This window comes from Pleurodeles waltl, chromosome 5 (assembly GCF_031143425.1).
Source record: "Pleurodeles waltl isolate 20211129_DDA chromosome 5, aPleWal1.hap1.20221129, whole genome shotgun sequence".
In the NCBI taxonomy this organism is placed as follows: Eukaryota; Metazoa; Chordata; class Amphibia; order Caudata; family Salamandridae; genus Pleurodeles; species Pleurodeles waltl.
Window position 1 is genome coordinate 895,130,831 of NC_090444.1, and position 20,929 is coordinate 895,151,759.

The 20,929-nt window shown below is 44.5% G+C and overlaps 1 protein-coding gene across 4 annotated transcripts in view; it reads left to right on the forward strand.

Annotated features, from left to right (window-relative positions):
- The window catches only part of GNPAT (glyceronephosphate O-acyltransferase), a 443,941-nt gene that overhangs the window by 139,646 nt on the left and 283,366 nt on the right, over positions 1 to 20,929 (forward strand). For all 4 annotated transcript variants that reach the window (XM_069235014.1, XM_069235013.1, XM_069235016.1 and 1 more), the window contains exons 7-8: positions 12,686 to 12,837; positions 12,917 to 13,047. In XM_069235014.1, coding sequence (XP_069091115.1) covers positions 12,686 to 12,837; positions 12,917 to 13,047 — 283 coding nt within the window. The remainder of the gene's footprint in view (positions 1 to 12,685; positions 12,838 to 12,916; positions 13,048 to 20,929) is intronic.

Below are 20,929 nucleotides of genomic sequence, written 5' to 3' on the forward strand. Positions count from 1 at the left end.
AGGAGTTTTGGACCTCATCTTGCTGTTGACCAGCTAAGTTCTCCCCGCTTCAGAATATTATTCAAACTCACGACTTGTGCCCAGGAACTCTGGAACTTAAATTTAATGGACAGTTATTCATTCTAAAGTGTGATGTTTTGTGCATTTTCCACAGTCCATGGCATCTCTCTGCACCTTGGAGGCCACTTCACCGCTCTTTTGACACCTAGTAGCTATGTCCACTAACTAGTCTTTTCCCCAGGAAAACTCAGTTTCTCTATCTTCATCCATTTTGTATTTCAGCACGGTACTATCCTTGTTCCTTTTAACTTCCCTCTTTGGCCCCCACTCTAGCCTCGGACATCCAGGCTACATGCTCTTTTTGTCACTGCATTACGGCTCAGGAACCCCAACATGGTCCAGTGCCCCCCACTGGCACTCCAGTCTAGCTCCAGTCTTGCTCTGAGCTTGTTTCACCAAAGTGTGTCCATGTTTATTAGGAAACTTTCATTAACTTTTACTTTTCTGCAGGTAGATTGTGTTTGTAAACTGTTCTGAACTGCCACTTTACATTTTGTTTAATGTGTTGTAAGGAAATGCCTCCTTGGCATGGTTACCCCCTGACTTTTTGCCTTTGCTGATGGCAAGTTATGATTGAAAGTGTGCTGGGACCCTGCTAACCAGGCCCCAGCACCAGTGTTCTTTCTCTAAACTGTACCTTTGTTTCCACAATTGGCACAACCCTGGCACTCAGATAAGTCCCTTGTACCCTGGTACCAAGGGCCCTGATGCCAGGGAAGGTCTCTAAGGGCTGCAGCATGTCTTATGCCACCCTGGGGACCCCTCACTCAGCACATGCACACTTCCTCACAGCTTGTGTGTGCTGGTGGGGAGAAAAAGACTAAGTTGACATGGCACTCCCCTCAGAGTGCCATGTCAACCTCACACTGCCTGTGGCATTGGTAAGTCACCTCTCTAGCAGGTCTTACTGCCCTAAGGCAGGGTGCACTATACCACATGTGAGGGCATATGTGCATGAGCACTGTGCCCCTACAGTGTCTAAGCAAAACCTTAGACATTGTAAGTGCAGGTTAGCCATAAGAGAATATGGTCTGGGAGTTTGTCAAACACGAACTCCACATTTCCATAATGGCTACACTTAAATCTGGGAAGTTTCGTACAAACTTCTCAGCACAATAAATGCACACTGATGCCAGTGTGCAATTTATTGTAACATGCACCCAGAGGGCATCTTAGAGATGCCCCCTGAATACCAGTCCGACTTCTAGTGTGGGGCTGACCAGTTTCTGCCAGCCTGCCACAACCAGACGAGTTGCTGGCCACATGGGGACGAAGCCTGTACTGGGTGGAGCTCCTTCTCACCTCCCCCTGCAGGAACTGTAACACCTGGCGGTGAGCCTCAAAGGCTCACCTCTTTTGTTACAGCGCCACAGGGCATCCCAGCTAGTTGAGATGCCTGCCCCTCCGGCCACTGCCCCCACTTTTGGCAGCAAGGCTGGAGGAGATAATTAGCAAAACAAGGAGGCGTCACCCACCAGTCAGGACACCCCTAAGGTGCCCTGAGCTGAGGTTGACCCCTGCCTTTAGAAATCCTCCATCTTAGTTTTGGAGGATTCCCCCAATAGGATTAGGGATGTGCCCCTCTCCCCAAAGAGAGGAGACACAAAGAGGGTGTAGCCACCCTCCAGGACAGTAGCCATTGGATACTGCCCTCCCAGACCTAAACACCCCCCTAAATTTAGTATTTAGGGGCACCCCAGAACCCAGGAAATCAGATTCCTGCAATCTGAACTAACGAAGGAGTACTGCTGACCTACAAGCTTGCAGAGACGATCGAAGACAACTGCTTTGGCCCCAGCCCTACCGGCCGGTCTCCTGACTCGAAAATCTGCAACCAGCGATGCATCCAACATGGAGCAGGGCCATCTGAAGCCTCAGAGGACTGCCCTGACCCCACAGGCCAAGAAACTCCTGTGAGCAGCAGCTCTGCTCAACAGCCTGCAGCAAACTTGCAACTTTTCTACAACTTCTAAAGAACTCACTCTTCCCGCCGGAAGCGTGAGACTTCACACTCTGCACCCGATGCCCCCCGCTCGAGATCCAGAGAACCAACACCATAGGGAGGAATCCCCGGCGACTGTGACCCCGTGAGTAGTCCAAGACGACCCCCCTGGACCCCCACAGCAACGCCTGCAGAGAGAATCCAGAGGCTCCCCCTGACCGCGACTGCCTGTAACAAGGGACCCGATGCCTGGACCAAGCACTGCACCCGCAGCCCCCAGGACCCGAAGGAACCGAACTTCAGTGCATGAGTGACCCCCAGGCGACCCTCTGCCTAGCCCAGGTGGTGGCTGGCCCGAGAAGCCCCCCTGTGCCTGCCTGCAGCGCTAGCGTGACCCCCAGGTTCCTCCATTGAAACCAATAGAAAACCCGACGCCTGCTTTGCACTCTGCGCCCGGCCGCCCCTGTGCCGCTTAGGGTGTGTTTTGTGTGCCTACTTGTTGTCCCCCCCAGTGCTCAATAAACCCCCCCTGGTATGCCTCCGAGGACGCAGGTACTTACCTGCTGGCAGACTGGAACTGGAGCATCCCTGTTCTCCATAGGCACCTATGTGTTTTGGGCACCTCTTTGACCTCTGCACCTGACCAGCCCTGAGCTGCTGGTGTGGTAACTTTAGGGTTGCCTTGAACCCCAACGGTGGGCTGCCTATGCCCAGGAACTGAGACTTGCAAGTGTCTTACTTACCTCACAATCTAACCAATACTTACCTCCCCCAGGAACTGTTGATTTTTGCACTGTCTACTTTTAAAATAGCTTATTGCCATTTTAACAAAACCTGTATATGTTATTGCTCTAATTCAAAGTTCCTAACTTACCTGTGTGGAGTACCTGGCATTTTATGTTTTTACTTCAAATCTTGAACTTGTGGTTCTAAAAATAAATTTAGAAAATATATTTTTCTGTATAAATACTATTGGCTGGAGTAAACTCTTATGAGTGCGTGTTCCTCATGTATTGCCTGTGTGTGTACAACAAATGCTTAACACTACCCTCTGATAAGCCTACTGCCCGACCACACTACCACAAAATAGAGCATTAGAATTATCTAATTTTGCCACTATCTGACCTCTAAGGGTAACACTTGGACTCTGTGCACACTATCTCTCACTTTGAGATAGGATATACAGAGCCAACTTCTTACATGTGTATAATTTTTTTTTTTTTCTTTTTTAAAGATGGTTCATATATTGTATTAAATTAAATTAAAAGCAAATACTACTGATTGTCTTAAGTATGTGCACTATATTGTGACTTAGAGGAACCGTCAAAGGCCTGAAATAATCATATAGGGGCATATACTGGGACATCAGGAGGTTCCAATCCTTCATTGCCTTTTTAGCTCAACACTTTACCCCACTTCTTATCCAGTTGTACGGTAACTGCAAACATCAGAATGCATGCAGTGGTTATTATTTTACTTCACTATCTTACCGATCAGAATGCAAAGATAGATTTTTTAGGAAATTAAACTCTGTACTTTCGGACCTGATCTAGGGATGGGGGAAGGCATAGAGTGACCTTGGTAAATTTCTGTCTCTCATCTGAAGAGTGGCCTCCTCACCGCCTCTGACTACGAGCTGTACTATCTGGCAACACAATTGAAGTGGGTGCCAAGTTGTTACATTAATGCTTGAATGACATCTCATGCCACACTGCAGAAACGCCTGTATTTCAAGATTCAATTAAAATGCTACTTAAACCCAGGAAGTGAGCATTAGAAGTACTAGGCCTGTTTGTAGGGCTCATAGCTTACAAAGAACACAAACACAGGTGCCCTATACCAACGAATTGCCATTAAATGATAGTAGTCTTTACAGCAGGAGACTAGAGAAGATTGCAACGATGAAGCGAGTATGGTGTAGCCACGATTGGAAAACAAAAGAGACATCCAGAGACACCCTGGACATATTTATGGATTGTGTTACTGAAGGCCATTTTTTGCTGTATGTGGTAGTCATTCATTCATTAGTTAGCTTTATTCGGTCAATCGACCATAAAAGTACAATAAAAACAGAAATTTAAAACCTCATATTACAATAAAACCGGGATATTGCCATACTATACACTGGATAATTACAATGCCCCCTGTAGAAAATGGATAAATACAATTTAAGCCCTAATGTGCAATTTTGAATTTGGAATAGTCCAATCTTAAAAGTACATTTCTTCCACTTATAAGGCGTATTCCCTTCTCAGTTTCAATGCTTGTGTGATGAAACTCAAGAGTGAACAGCAAATCAGAGGAGACGGAAGGCGCTAAAGACAAACTAGGCCATCCTGATGATTATCAAAATGTCTGCCTCTGAGGATCGGGCCCAAGAACCAAGACCTTTAGGAAGAGTATAAGGTGCTAAAGAGCATAAAGTGCTTAGTTGACTGTTGTGACCCTCCATCGCAAGGACAGCAAGGTAAGGTTGGGAACCAAGTGCCTGATGAGCGGAAGGCCACAAAAAATTGATCTTATTCAACCGGAGCAGTGTGAGTTAAAATCTAAGCTGATGGGCCTTAACCCATGTCAAATTAGGCTCCGTACCCATAGTAGTAGGCAGTGGTACATATGATTGAATCATCACCGACTCGGGCGTTTTCGTAAGCCTAGCTTCTTCTTTAAAGGCAATACATTTCTCCCTTACCAGGTTTTTGATATTGGGGGAGGAGATCTTATCCAGCTCATCAGAATAACCACTCAGGCCCAGATCATGCAGTGAGTTTTTGACTTATATGAGCCAGGGAATGGCTTGCATATTGCTTTGCATTAGACAATCTTTGACACTACGGTGGGTAAAATCCAATTCTATTGAGGTCCAAATTTGAATCCACTTGTGAGTTAGGGCCAGGCCAAACCTGCCTTACAAAATATCCACCTCTAGTTCATGAAGGGTAACAAAATTTAGGGTGGCCATTGGGGTCCCTAATAGCCTATTTAAGAATTTATTTTCTGCACGTTGTAGAGGTGCAGGTGTTGTGTCCCAGACTCTTGTTCCATATGTGCCCGCATTAATAACTTTACTTTTATAAGCGTAATCATTTCTGCTATGGGCTTATGGCCTAGGTTCCTTGCAGATCTAAAGTATGACTCACAAGAAGCCTCCATCCCGGTCTTCTCTGAGTTATTAGTTTGTCCCACTGCATATTCTCACTAAACAGTAAGCCTAGATAATTAAAATCTCTCGTCTTTAAAATCTCCATTCCCTCAATAAAAATGTTTCTCGGTCAGATATTCCTCGGGACCTAAGTCATGACCTAAGATTTCTAGTTCACCTTGAGCTTTAGCTTGTGCTCAAAATGATTAAAACCATTTAAAAGTTATTGTTGCCCATTTGCAGTGTGCGCAATCAGAACCGTGACATCCACATATAAAAGTACTGGGACTGAGCAGGAACCTATTTTTGGAACATCTCAAGTAGAAGATATTAAAGTTTCCAAAGCATTAATATATAATAGGAATAAACAAGCAGGTGCAATGCAATAGGTCTTGCATTTACTTGAGTTAGAGCTATTGGCATTGCAAATTCATAACTGGACTTTTCTTATCACATAAATTGGTCAACCCTGCCTCATAATTTCATCTTTTCCTGCCATATAATTCCAGTGGATCTGCATATAACTAAAGCACTTCAATGTACCTTCTTCGTCTATCTGCAGCAAAAAATGGAAATGTTGCCATTTAGCATCCTGATATAAATCTGCTGTGCTAATTCCAAAAGAACACCACTTTCACCACCCCGCCATCAGAGTTGCTGGCTGGCTAATAGAATTACTAAAAAAAATCAAAAATAACCACAGAGGAGAAATAAACTAGAAGGGTCACCCAAACATATTAAGAGTGTTCAAACAGTCATAGTGTAATAAGGATGTTAAGTTGGCCTGAATCATGCTCGTAATTGTAATAAAGAGAGATTATTAAAACATATACAATGATCATATAAACCTTTATTAGAAATAAATGTTTGGCATTAGACTGTAATGTTCACAACAGTCCCTAGAGGTTACCATAACAAAAATATCCTTGGTGAGGAAACATGGTCATATAACCGTATTATTAGCCCCTAAAGGGTATAACCCCATGAAAAAAACAGGAGAAAGTAATGTAGTGTAACCATATAGTTAGCCCCTAGAGGGCATTTTGTAGGGCTAGCAGGCCTATTGCAATGATATTAGATACAAGGCCTTTAAAATAAAGCTTCTCCCAGCTGTAAAACAACGGATAGCTATTTGAAAGCTTAAACAACACTGGATGGTGGGAAGGGTTATTACTTTGAGGTCCTCACTAACCTTGTGTGGGGACCCAGAGATGATGTAGGCAGAAAGAGTATTTCGAAGGTGGCCTCATTGTCCTATGGGACGAGTTTTTAAGCTGCAAATATTATAGCATGTTGACTGCAATGCTCAGAACAGCCCCTAGAGAACACCACAATAAAAATAGCATTTGTAAGAAACATGGTCATGTAATCATACAATCAGCCCTTAGAAAGCATAACCACATGAAAACAAATGAGAGGAAGTAATGCAGTGTAAACAAGTACGTAGCCCCTAGAGGACATAGTGAATTACACATTTCCAAAGCTAGTTGGCCTATTTCAATACTATTACAAGCAAGGCCCATTAAACATAATATCTCTGGCTGTGAAACAAAAGTTCCAGCCAAGAGAGAGCTAAAAGGATAATGGATGGTGGTAGGGGTTATTATTTTGGAGTCCCCACTAACATAGTGTGGGGATCCAAATATTATGTAGACAGAGCACGTAATGGTAAATGTTTTGAGGGTGCCCCCTTTACCACAGGACCCCCCACAGACTGAGTTATGAGCAAAAGTGGTTTGTAAAAGTAATGCCCTGCAAAGCATTATGGGGCAAGTTTCTATGACACAAATATTTTATTATGTTGATATGACTGTAATGCTTAGAACAACCCCTAGAAGAAACCACAATTAAACTAGCATTTGTAGGAAAATTGTCATGTAACTATATAGTTAGCCCCTGGAGGGCAAGGCCACAAAAAAAAAAAGCAATAAGTAATGCAGTGTAATCATATATTTACCCTGTAGAATGTATAGTGCATTGCACATTTTCAGGGGTAACAGACCCTTAACAGTAATATTACAAACAAGGCCCTTATGACACAAGCTAGCCAAGAGAGCGCTTAAAAAGGCACTGAATGGTGAGGGGGGTTATTATTTTGGGGTCCCCACTAGCATAATGTGGGGACCCAGAGATGACCTGGGCAGAAAGCATCATGCTGAACCTTTTTGTTGTAGTCCCATTGTCCAAGGACCCCACCACAGGCTAAGTAATGAGCAAAACTGTTGTGTAAAATGAATGCCCTGCAAAGCATTATGGGTCAATTTTCCTGTGTGCAGTGAATATTGTAATATCAGCTCTCCCGCTGTGCCGGGAGAGCCGCTTTCACTTTGAGGATTTCTGTTTTACTGTAAAGCATTTAACAATTTCAAGTGTTTTGAGGGAAAAGTCACAAGAAATTACTCTGATTAGGTAAGTGTGAACAATGTGACCAGCGCTCCAAAACCATAGATCGAGTTCACGCTGTTGTGTCTGTGCACGCTGTGAGTGCCATGGCCGCCATGCAGCATGAAGGTGAGAGACAAAAATAATAATTTGCCCGCGCTGAAGTATATTGGCAGTCGTGCAATAATCCAATTTAACAGGGGCAATCTACAAGGCATGACAATAACGGCCTCAATGTGGGAGAAATGTAAAGCATTTACCAATTACATCAAGTGAATTTTTGGAAGGCAAGCCCAGGAACAAATTAAAGAGATGGGCGTGGTTAAAAGCCAACAGTACTTACAACAGTTTAAAGCGCTTGCGAGCTCGACTAAAAAAGGAGCTAAGATACAACCCTGCCTTGTGCCGCATTTGATAATGATAAGTGGCGTGTTATCTCCCTGTTGAGTACAGGGGATCTTCATTTGAGTGTTTTGATGTATACTTTTTACAATCTGCAGGAGAACTGGATCATCCTCTTCCGGGCTCATGATCTCCCACGGAATATCCCTGTCCACTAAGTCGAAGACCTAGGAGAGGTCCACAAGCGCCAAATGTATGGCCCCTCTCCTTGTCTTTTCATATTTGCCAAGGATCAGGGATAGATTTAAATCTTGCTCAGTCGTACCTAGACCCGGGTGGAACCCATGTTGGGCTTCAGAAAAAAAGGAATTTTCTTCCGCCCAGTCTTCTAATTTTGCCAAGATTACCCTGCCAATAATTTTACCCGAGGCATCAAGCAATGAGATGGGCCTATAATTTGAGGGGGAACTTCTTTCACCTTTTTTTAAAGATAGGAATTATTATAGATTCCCTCCATGTCTCAGTGGCTTCCTCCTTAACCACTGCTCTAGGAGGTAGTCACTGCCAGCACTAGGAAATAATGTAAGACTGTGCAATTGGTCTCCACTAAACTCTGATTCTTTAAATCTCAGTGTTTAGTTTACCTGGTACCAAATGTTACTATAAGGTAGTCTCTTTGGCTTATTTAGAATTAACCTCTTAACTTGTAATTGCTCTGTACACCTGCTCAGAGAACTGGTGCTAACCAGAAGCAGAAAGCTTTGTCTCCACTGAAGTATTAACAGCATATTCCAGGCCTGAGGGGGAAACTATGTTGATGCTACAATCTGGATAGAGGAGGTAGACTGCCAGTTCAGAGCCAGAGCCCAACTGTTAGGGGTACTGCAGCTTTGTTTGTCACTCACCGTCCAGACTGAAATCTTGCACCTACTCTCCAACCTGATTAGGAAGGTAACCCAGGAGAGAGTGAAGATGTAGCAGACCATTAGGGAAATGTGGGCTGTCCAAAGCCTCTGGTGCCCCGTATGACTGTGAGCTGCACATGTGGTGCAATGGACACTGTGCATGTCGGCATGTGTGTCCCCCACCCTTCAGCTGCCCTACTTTTTTTCTTCTACTAGTCACACAATGTGGTGTTGAGTCCATGTGGGAGCCTTAATACCAGTGCCTTTTCTGCACCCAAAGTGACCCTGTCCTGGATCAAAGCCTGCTGTGGGGCACAACTGGTACCAAGGTAGTGATGCCTCTTCCAACAGCGACCCAAATACACCTCGTTCATGTCCCTTTCAGACATCTGAGTAAGCCTGAACCGCTAGCCATATGCTCCTCTAAAAAAAAAAAACAGACGCTACTTTTGTAAGTAAGCATTTATCTCCCTCCTTGAAATTGTAATCTTGCTAACAGAACATCACAAAATTCTTCACCAGGAGAATTATAAGTGCAATTAAGCAGCTACACATTACTTAGTATTTTAACTCAACATAAATAAAGCCTGTACTTTTTATCAGAAATAACACCGTCTCAACATTACATTTATTGTGACACAAGCGTTGGCTAAACCCAAGCGTTCTGCAGTTTCATAATCTCAACGAATATGCCTTGATTGTTCAACCTTGTTACTTCCTGTAGGTCGGAGCCTAAACTCGTGGTACTTTGCTTTACAGTTCAGTTCGCTCACAGTAGTATCAGGCTTTTGAGGTACCAGAGGCAATGGTAATGTGCACCCCCATTTATGGAATAAATTGAGACATCTGCTTGTTACACAATGCACTTTAATTGTGGTCCTTCACACACAGATTTCAACTTAAATATTTTTACTACTATACAAAAAGTCGAATTCCGATTTAGTCGGTTTCTATGTGAATAAATATGATTCAGTCAAAACAGCAAGCTCATCCCTGCCGAAGGGTGATTTGCTGTACTGTACATGCCCACAACCTTGGTCTTACGGGCAAGTTTTGAATTTCTACTTTGTTTGAGTCCACAAGCATTCTAAGTAGGCTAAAAACGACAAGCTAAATTTTTAACAAGTTAGACAAGAAGCAGCAGATTGTTATGAAATTTCAGGTGCTACCAGGCAAGACTTTCCGAAATGTATAAAATGTAATTTTTTGGAACTACTCCTTTTTCACAAATGTTCCCATAAAGTCAGTGGTTGGTGGGAATTTAAATTGCATATTTGTGTCTGCCATGTAAATGCCACAGAAATTACGAGGTCTTAAACTGATGGTTTCAGTACTTTAGTGGGTCTCTTGGCAAAGATAAATGAGACCCAAAAAAGCCATCTGATTGGAGCATAATTGCGAAAATGCTACAACAAACAAAAGTATGTATGCACTCCAGTCTCTTTAACAGAGGGGATCTAACTATCACAAGGAACAATTGTACAAGACGTATAAAATGTTTCAGTAGTGAACTGGGAGTCCGCCATTTTTTAAGCAGCCTTAAATTGTCCTTAGCTGAGCCTTCATTTTAGACAAAGCCACAATGTGCATTAGTGTTCTGACAACTACTCGTAGGTATTTAGCTTTCTTCACAGGGATAGCAGTGTATCACTTGCCATTCCCAGTGCTCTAAGATGATAGTATCAAAAAATGAACTTCCTCAAAGTGAACTTCTCTAGAACTCCGATACACCTGCTTGAACTACTGTTGAACCTCTTATGTTCTGATGGGCGTGGGGAATCGCATTTTACTGCCTAGAGACCTATATCAATCAGTCGGGCCCAGTTAACTTGATCCTTGTGAACATCTTGCAACTGAAGATGACCTGTGATGCATTCAGTTTGATCTAATCTTTACTTATGTGAAGGTTTTACTGGTCAGCCTTGGCACTACCAGCATATTATTTTCCTTTGATAGCAGCCAGAAGTCACAAACGTATTGTCCCACATAAATTCAGACTCACCAGCTTTCAGTGTGTTGTGCACCTGGAGTGCATTCAAATTCAGCTATTTGTCAAACGTTGCAACTCACGTGTATTAAATATGGGTGTGGGATGAGTGGTGGTTAATATGCTTTCTTGTTAACCTGCTGGGGACAAAACTAGACAAGTTTCCTTTCCGCCTAGGCATTAAAAATGAATTGATATCCTTCAAAGATTTGGACTCTCCCAACACCATTTCATCCAAAGTTTGTTGACCCTATTGGGAACTCCTTTCTATTTGCTGGCCCAAACCAGAAGTCCCACCTTGGCTAAATACCATAGGCCGCCGGATGGGAAATTTTAATTTGGGTCTGCGAAAACCGTAACACACTGATCAAATGCAGTTTTTAAGCCATCAGAATTTTTATACCAATAAATAACAGAAATGTGCATTCTACCTTTCTGTTAAAAAGCAATGTCTCATACAAATTAATGAAAACAAATAAATAATGCTCTATTCACACTGCCATCTTCCAAAAATAATGTATAACATCAATGCCAAGGTGATACGCGATGACACAAGTAGTGCTATTGATGGCATCTTTCACATCATGTGTATAGTTTTGAGCAGTACATTTAGTAAGAGAGGTAAGGTTTTCAAGGCGAGTGTAAGTTTTTTGTTCAACTGACCTTAACTACCCAAAATGATGGGTTTTTCATGGTTTTTAACCGTAACTTTGTCTTAACTGTTTTCTCCGCGCATTTTTTAGGTTTTTTTTAAAGCATATGTTACTGTGTTGTGTGTCTTTCCAGTGAATGTTTTATGTACGGATGTGCATCGTCAAATATGCTGTTTATTACATTTGTTGAATCTGGGGATCTGCCTAAAGTCATTAGAGGCGAAGTCTCGAGTGAGTCGTGATGCCCCTGCCCTTCCGTCCTATCGTATTTGTTTAAAACCAAAAAAAAAAAGTATGTATGTAATCGAAACCGTATGGAGGGAATTCAGTCTTTGGTCTCGAGTAAAATGCTGTTGGAGAGGCTTCGAGACTATTAAGTGAATCGCTTTCGTGCGCAAATCAGTTGTTTCGTGCCATCTAAAAGGCAGTAAACGGGGCTTTTCTCTTAGTAATTTCACTCTGCTGTGGTAATAAACTGGATCTTAAAGTCTTCACGGTAGTATATTTGTCAACAACTGTTGAAGGCTTTCTTTGACTTCTACCAAGGGAAATGGGACACCTGTAGCTTTGTACTTCTGTGTTGTTCCGCGTGTCCACCGTAGCGCTAAAGAGTTCAGAGCGCGCATTGATCTATTGGAGATGCTGCTGACTTTCAGGCGCTGGCTCTCCTACTTTCTCTTCTCGGTGCAGTAGGCACCACCACTGCGGCACTACTGCACTAACATCACAAGAACACCGCAGCACCACAGCCAAATTAATACAAAGCAACTCCACAGTAATCTGCCACTTCAATGAAAATACTGCAGCAGGAATACATGGGCATGATAGGATTACTTCAGAGCTAAAACTCTGTAGTCACAGGTTTACAGCTACAATGACACGACTTCAGTGCTTCCACTCCATCTGCCACCCCACAAAAGTACATCTGCAACCTTTTATTCTATAGAACTACGCCATTACAAGCAGAACACTTCAAATCCTACTAAATGCGAATTTCCACGCAACACATTTTTGTTGTTCAGTGGCTCTCGCAGCCCAGATTCAAGCCCACACCGCTAAAACGTGACAGTGAGCAAAGATACTCACACGTGTGACATTCCGCTCCATTACTGTATTTCGGTACCTAAAAGAATAACTAGGATCAGATTTAGAAGTTCTCTTGGTGCTTCGCTGGAATATTTCAAAGATTTGCTTCAGTGGTGATAAACGTGGTGTTTTTAAAGTTGCCCACTTCAGACCTTAAATAAATCCGTGTGTTTTTGTTGTGCCTAGGACTTCTGAATGTTGTCATGGAGCCATTTTTTAAAGGAGAAGTATTCGACACTTACCTTGTGCCAATCAGCATCAGTTACGAGAGGATATTGGAAGAATCCCTCTATGCATACGAGCTCCTGGGTGTGCCAAAGCCAAAGGAAACCACGTCCGTAGGTTAAAGCCCTTTGTATGGTTATTGTGTGTGTGTGATTGTGTTGCGTTTCACTGAGATTTTCCTGTTCCTTCTAGGGGTTATTGAAGGCCAGAAAAATCCTCCGTGAAAATTTCGGCAGCATACACGTGTACTTTGGCCAGCCTGTCTCACTGAGAACATTGTCGACGGGGAGGGTCAACCGCTTTCAATATAATTTGGTTCCCAGGTAAGAGAATGCGTGAAAGAATCGGCGGTGGAAGGTGCCAGAGCCGCAGAAATATATGTCAAAGAGATAATGATTTCCCTCGTGCCTCACGCTGTTCATTCAGTACTCCCCGTTCCACGGAAGGCCTCGAATTGAGGAATGAGCGTTGGGTAAAGTGTCGGACCGTGGTAGTTACGTGCATGTGTTCCCGTGTTATTGGCTCACCCGGAACTGGATTCTGTTTCTCTATAACATGCATTTTCTGCCATCCTCGGCGCTATGAGCGGAGTTTTACATTCACACCTGCCGGAGGTGCTCTTCTTCCACTGACGTCACCCACAGCAGTGGAGGCGCTGAACATCTGGCACGGACCTAGTGCTAGAAGTGAAGGTCTGGCCCCTTCAGTGTTAACACACTGTCACGTTTCTGATCGGCGCCATTGTTACTAAGTTGAGTACTGCCACAATGAAGGCATCTTATTAGAGGTTAAAACAGCCGAGGTGGTTGAGGCTGTTAATCGGATTCCTATGAGATGGCATGGAGTGATACTGTACTTTAACCATGATTAATGTCTGCATCTTTCCGTTATTGTTACTTGTTTGTATTGGTTTGCTTTAGATATGGCTTTGATGCACAATACTTAGTACTTTCCTAAGCTTTAACATTACCCATTACTTTTTAATATTTTGGCGTAGTTTGCAACGTAGCTCTCTGCAGGGAACTGTATTCCAAGAATACCAGAGAAGGCTGGTAGGATAGGCCTGATTTATGCCCACTCCATAGTAAAAGAGCCCGTACTCTGCATATTGTTACAGATCACCTAAGTGAAAGTGTAGCCTAATGCCCTCGAATCAATTAGATTCAGTTGCATTTCAGGCGTGCTCCCTCCCTTTCTGGACCATTCCCAAGCTACGACCTCTTGTGTGTGAGCAATGCTTTTCTCAGAGGGTAGCCTCCGAGATTGCCCGATTGCTTGGCCCGCTGCTATGTCAGAAGAAGCTAACAGTTCAGTGTGGGGAGCTGTACAAACCAAGCACAGATCTTGCCATGTCATTTTACTTAGTTTGACTGTGTCAGAAAGGTGGAATAATGCTGCAGAGAGCTGCAGGCCTGTTGTAGGAGGCTGGCCTGGCTTGTAGTGAGTACCAAGGGGTACTTACACTCTGTACCAGGTCCAGTTATCCCTTATTAGTGTAGAAGAGGTGTTTCTAGCAGCTTAGGCTGATAGAAGGTAGCTATAGCAGAGCAGCTTAGGCTGAACTAGGAGACATACAAAGCTCCTACTATACCACTGGTGTCATATGCACAATATAATAAGAAAACACAATACACAGATATACTAAAAATAAAGGTACTTTATTTTTATGACAATATGCCAAAAGTATCTCAGTGAGTACCCTCAGTATGAGGAGGCCAAATATACACAAGATATATGTACACAATACCAAAAATATGCAGTAATAGCAAAAGGAAGTAATGCAAGCAGTGTATAGTTACAATAGATTGCTATAGGAGCACATAGGTATAGGGGCAACACAAACCATATACTCCAAAAGTGGAATGCGAATAACGTATGGACCCCAAACCTATGTGAGCTCGTAGAGGGTCACTGGGACTGTAAGATAACAGTGAGGGTGTAGAAAAATAGCCCACCCCAAGACCCTGAAAAGTAGGTGTAAAGTGCACCTATATTCCCCAGAGAGCACAGAAGTCGTGATAGGGGAATTCTGCAAGGAAGACCAACACCAGCAATGCAACCAAAGTGGATTTCCGGATGAGAGTACCTGTGGAACAAGGGGACCAAGTCCAAGAGTCGCGACAAAGTCGAGATTGGGCAGATGCCCAGGAAATGCCAGCTGAGGGTGCAAAGAAGCTGCCACCGGATGGTAGAAGCTGTGGATTCTGCAAGAACGAAGAGGGCTAGAAACTTCCCCTTTGGAGGATGGATGTCACACGTCATGAAGAAGCTTGCAGAGGTGTGCCCACGCAGAAAGACCGCAAACAAGCCTTGCTAGCTGCAAGGGTCGTGGTTAGGGTTTTTGGATGCTGCTGTGGCCCAGGAGGGACCAGAATGTCGCCAATTGCGTGAGGAGACAGAGGGGGCGCCCAGCAAGACAGGGAGCCCTCACAGAAGCAGGCAGCACCCGCAGAAGTGCCGGAACAGGCACTACGAAGAGGAGTGAACCGGAGCTCACCTGAAGTCACAAAAGGAGATCCCACGACACCGGAGGACAACTCAGGAGGTTGTGCACTGCAGGTTAGAGTGTCGGGGACCCAGGCTTGGCTGTGCACAAAGGAAATCCTGGAAGAGTGCACAGGAGCCGGAGCAGCTTCAAATCACGCGGTACCCAGCAATGCAGTCTAGCGTGGGGAGGCAAGGACTTACCTCCACCAAACTTGGACTGAAGAGTCACTGGACTATGGGAGTCACTTGGACAGAGTTGCCGAGTTCCAGGGACCACGCTCGTCGTGCTGAGAGGGGACCCAGAGGACCGGTGATGCAGTTCTTTTGGTGCCTGCAGTTGCAGGGGGAGGATTCTGTCGTCCCACGGGAGATTTCTTCAGAGCTTCTAGTGCAGAGAGGAGGCAGACTACCCCCACAGCATGCACCACCAGGAAAACAGTCGAGAAGGCGGCAGGATCAGCGATACAAGGTTGCAGTAGTCGTCTTTGCTACTTTGTTGCGGTTTTGCAGGCGTCCTGAGCAGTCAGGGGTCGATCCTTTGGCAGAAGGTGAAGAGAGAGATGCAGAGGAACTCTGATGAGCACTTGCATTCGTTATCTAAAGAATTCCCCAAAGCAGAGACCCTAAATACCTAGGAAGGAGGATAGGCTAGCAACACAGGTAAGAGCCTATCAGGAGGAGTCTCTGACGTCACCTGCTGGCACTGGCCACTCAGAGCTGTCCAGTGTGCCAGCAGCACCTCTGTTTCCAAGATGGCAGAGGTCTGGAGCACACTGGAGGAGCTCTGGGCACCTCCCCTGGGAGGTGCAGGTCAGGGGAGTGGTCACTCCCCTTTCCTTTGTCCAGTTTCGCGCCAGAGCAGGGCTGGGGGATCCCTAAACCGGTGTAGACTGGCTTATGCAGAGATGGGCACCATCTGTGCCCATCAAAGCATTTCCAGAGGCTGGGGGAGGCTACTCCTCCCCAGCCCTGACACCTTTTTCCAAAGGGAGAGGGTGTAACACCCTCTCTCGGAGGAAGTCCTTTGTTCTGCCTTCCTGGGCCAAGCCTGGCTGGACCCCAGGAGGGCAGAAACCTGTCTGAGGGGTTGGCAAAGCAGCAGCTGCAGTGAAACCCCAGGAAAGGCAGTTTGGCAGTACCCGGGTCTGTGCTAGAGACTTGGGGGATCATGGAATTGTCTCCCCAATGCCAGGATGGCATTGGGGTGACAATCCCATGATCTTAGACATGTTACATGGCCATGTTCGGAGTTACCATTGTGAAGCTGTATATAGGTAGTGACCTATGTACAGTGCACGCGTGTAATGGTGTCCCCGCACTCACAAAGTCCTGGGAATTTTCCCTTAACGATGTGGGGGCACCTTGGCTAGTGCCAGGGTGCCCACACACTAAGTAACTTAGCACCCTACCTTTACCAGGTAAAGGTTAGACATATAGGTGACTTATAAGTTACTTAAGTGCAGTGGTAAATGGCTGTGAAATAACGTGGACTTTATTTCACTCAGGCTGCAGTGGCAGGCCTGTGTAAGAATTGTCAGAGCTCCCTATGGGTGGCAAAAGAAATGCTGCAGCCCATAGGGATCTCCTGGAACCCCAATACCCTGGGTACCTCAGTACCATATATTAGGGAATTATAAGGGTGTTCCAGTATGCCAATGTGAATTGCTGAAATTGGTCACTAGCCTGTTACTGACAATTTGGAAAGCAAAGAGAGAGCATAACCACTGAGGTTCTGGTTAGCAGACCCTCAGTGAGACAGTTAGTCATCACACAGGGAACACTTATGAGCACTGGGGCCCTGTCTGGCAGGGCCCCAGTGACACATACATTAAAACAACATATATACAGTGAAATATGGGGGTAACATGCCAGGCAAGATGGTACTTTCCTACACCTATGAAGGTAGTTTTCTTGTGCTTCGCGTCAATGCCTGGGAGAGCTGGTCCCAGGCTCTGTCCGGTGACGCAGTGGAGCTAGACAGCTGTCACAGGAGATTTCTTCAAATAAAATCCCTCTGCATGCATACACCATGGGGAGTACCAGCATGACTGCATCATGCATGCTTTTCAGTGTCCTATATTTACAAGGCATTGAACCTTGTGCCCTTTGCTATAAATAAATCTAATGAAAGATAGTAGATCAATAAAACCGAGGTTTATGGGCTCCAGGAACAGATTTACTTCATTAATAACCTGGCACTTCCTTATTAATAATTTATTAATTACATTACACCTTAAAGATAACCGCCCTTGCTTTCTAAAGTAGTTGCTGGTATAGTGGTTTAATATGCGTTATTGTGGCTTTTCGTGCTTTATTGATTTTAGGACATATGCATTCTTTGACAAAGGCGAGAGTGTTGGCAAAATATAACCCTTCTATGGACAATGGACTGTCCACTCTATCATGAAATGGTTACTAACCCTGGAAGAATTATGTGGCTCTTAAAAAGAAATCTTGTTAGACTTGGCAGCCTTAGGGTGGTCTTCATCTCAACTTTCTGCCTTCCTCCTCCACTATTGCTAACCTCGTTTTTGCTCCTGTTAGGATTCTGTGCACTTTATCACTGCTAAACAGTGCTAAAGTAATTGAGCTCTCTCTTTTTTAAACATGATAACATTGGCTTATTCGTAATTGCCTTTTTTAAATTAGTTAAAAGTCACCAGTGAAGTGGCACTACCTGTGCCCACGGGCTGTAAATTAAATGCTACCAGTGGCTCTGCAGCACTGATTGTGCCACCCTTAGGCCTGCCTTTACAGATCCTGTGTGTGCAGATTAAACAGCATTTCGATCTGGCAAGATACCCCTTTTGCAATGGCCAAACCTTCCTTTAAATGCATATAAGCCAATCCTAAGGAAGGTCCTGGACAGTCCAGAGGGCAAGGTGCGATTTATGTGAAAGGTAGAACATACCTTTAAGTTGTACAAATCCTTGTAGTGAAAAACTCTCAAGTTTGTTTTTCACTACTGTAAGGCCTATCTCTCCCATAGGATAACATAGGAGTTGCCTTCTTACATTGTATTAATGCAATTTTCAAATAAGAAGAGATGATTGGTTCATGTTTGGTGTCCGTAATTCTAACTTAAAATCATAATTTATGGGGAAGTTGGATTTTAAATCACAGTTCTGAAAATGCCACTTTTAGAGAGTTGGCATTTTCTTGCCTTATCTATTGGGTGTCTGCAGCCTGACTCTTATCATATGACTGGATATAGTTGTAGGCTGGGCTTTGTGTATCCCTCCTAAACAAGCACACACAATGGGAGTTTAGCGGTGACTAGATGAGCCATCACTGGCAGGACGGAAGAGGGGAACTTGACACAGCTTCACTTAAACATGAATAAGCTGCACCCTGTGTCCACACAGAGGGCCTAATGATCCTGCATTGTCACTCTGGCCAGCTTGGAGCCTGGGCAGGGGAGCCAGGGAATTCCTTGCACTTCAAAGCCATTGTTTAGAAGTTTCTTTCACCTTCCAGAACCAGCACACCAGGGTATAAATACTGGACTTCAGACAGCACCACTTCAGTACTCTTCCGGACCTGTGGATACTCTGCCAGGAAGGACGACTGTTGTGCTGCTGAACGAGTGGCACTCTGCTGGACTCCTGCTTTGCTGTGCTACCTGATGCCCTCTTGCCTAGGAGATAAGGGCTGAACCGGCATCTCTTGAACCAAGAACCCCAAGTGATCCCAAAAGCTAGCTGGCTAGCCTCCAGATCTGAAGCTTCTGGGATATTACAGGCTTCCATTAACCCTGCATCTGTACCTAGACTCTGCCATCTGTGAGTCTACCCTGCCAAGTGTTGCCACCCCAGTCGTGGACACTTGGGAGAGGGCCTTGGTGCTCTGCCAGCCTGTGGGTCCAGTGGAGCCAATGTTTGTTCTTTGCGGTGCAATCCTGAGCAGAACTGACGCATCACCGCTGCCGCGTTGATGGGACCCATTGCAAAGATCCCCATCGCCACCACAGCTTGCATCGTATTCTGAACCGCCACTGCATAATGCAACCGTGGTGCAGGCCATCACATCCCTCGTCAACGACACCCTCAACGACAATGGACTCCACATCGCAGCCTCGCAGCGCTTCAGAACCTAAGCATCACTCTGAGTGCGTTTGCGTCCTTGACACCGGATTTTGCCTTGCAAGCTCTGTCAATGGGATTCTCAGCGCTGATGCAACAGGACCTCACACCGCAGCCTCACAACATCTCGGACCTGCCACATCTCCTAAGCTACGCAGCCCATCTTTGCTGATCCACGCAGCGCTCCGCAAACCAGGCTTGAAAGTACTTTTGGTGAGTGGGCCTAACTGGGTCCCAGTATCCAGCCTGTGGTCCATCGCAATTGAACTGAACTTGTGACTTTGTCCCAGTCCCGCGCAACCAGATATCCATAATTGGCGCTTTACGTCTTTCGGTGCTAATTGTACCTAAAACTTTAAAATTAAATATCTCTGGTTCTACTAATTGGATTTTTGTCATTCTGGTCTTGTTTTATTTATTGAATGCTACTATTTTTTCCAAGTCCGTGAGCTCTTTTATGGTGTGTGTTCCCTGTCTTACTGTTTGAAATGTTGCACAAACAGTTTAAACATTGCCTCTAAGTTAAGCCTGACTTCTGTGCACCACGCTACCAGTGGGTTGAGCCCATGCTAATTTAGAACTTACCTGTGCCTGATCCTGACAGGGATTGTGGTTGCTGCTTGACCAGGGTTTATACCCCACTCAACCAACAACCCAATTTATTTTTACAAGTGCTTTAAGACTTTGCCTTAGCTTCTGGGATGGTGTGCCTTTAGTACCAATCTTGATCTCTGAGATTGCCACAGCAATACATTTATATTTGAAATAAATTCATATTGTGTTTCTGACCACAGAGCCTTCTGACCTCTGGCATTGTTCAATTAATGAGGCATTAGACCTCTTTCCAGTCAACCACATTTCCAAACTTGGCACCTTGATTTCCAAACATTCCTAACATTTTTGTGCACCTTTGGCCTCTTTACTGTGGGCCTTCATAAGATTGTTATTTTCCTATATTATTGAACATTAGATTTTTTTTGTTTTAAATATGATTTCTAGCTACAGGGTAGCACTAGGAATCTTTTGTGTAGGGTGCAATACAAATTCTCACAGCCATGCTTCAACTGAGTGCTATGGTAAATATGTTGGAGATTTTTATGCCTTTGTTTTTGTGCATCATAAATAACATGCAGAATGTATTCACGCTCAATTATTATACATATATACTTGTATAGTATTAGTGTTTTTTTTAAACTCTTTTTTTTTTATGACGTGTAGATATATATATTTTTTTATATGTGATAACTAGACCTCCGTTTAAGTATAAATGCCATCTTTTCCAAGATGGTAGTTGTAGGAAAGTGGTATCTTTCTGGCATAGCGAACCCACCTTTTGCCTGATGTTAGTGTGTCTAGACTGTAGTTCACTGGGATCCTGCTAATCAGGATCCTAGTGACTGTGCTCTTTCCTCTAAATTTGGTTGCTGGTAACATTTTAAACTCACAATTTTCATACTGGAGCACCCATGTGCCCAGGGCATTGGTGCACCAGCCCCCCCGCCCCCCCCAGGGGCAGCAGCATATAGTGTGCCAACCAAGGGATCCTATGCAATCTGTGTCTGCAGGCCTGCCCTTTGCAACCTGCATGAAATGGTGCGGGCACCCTTTCACCACCGAACCTGGTCACTGCACTTAG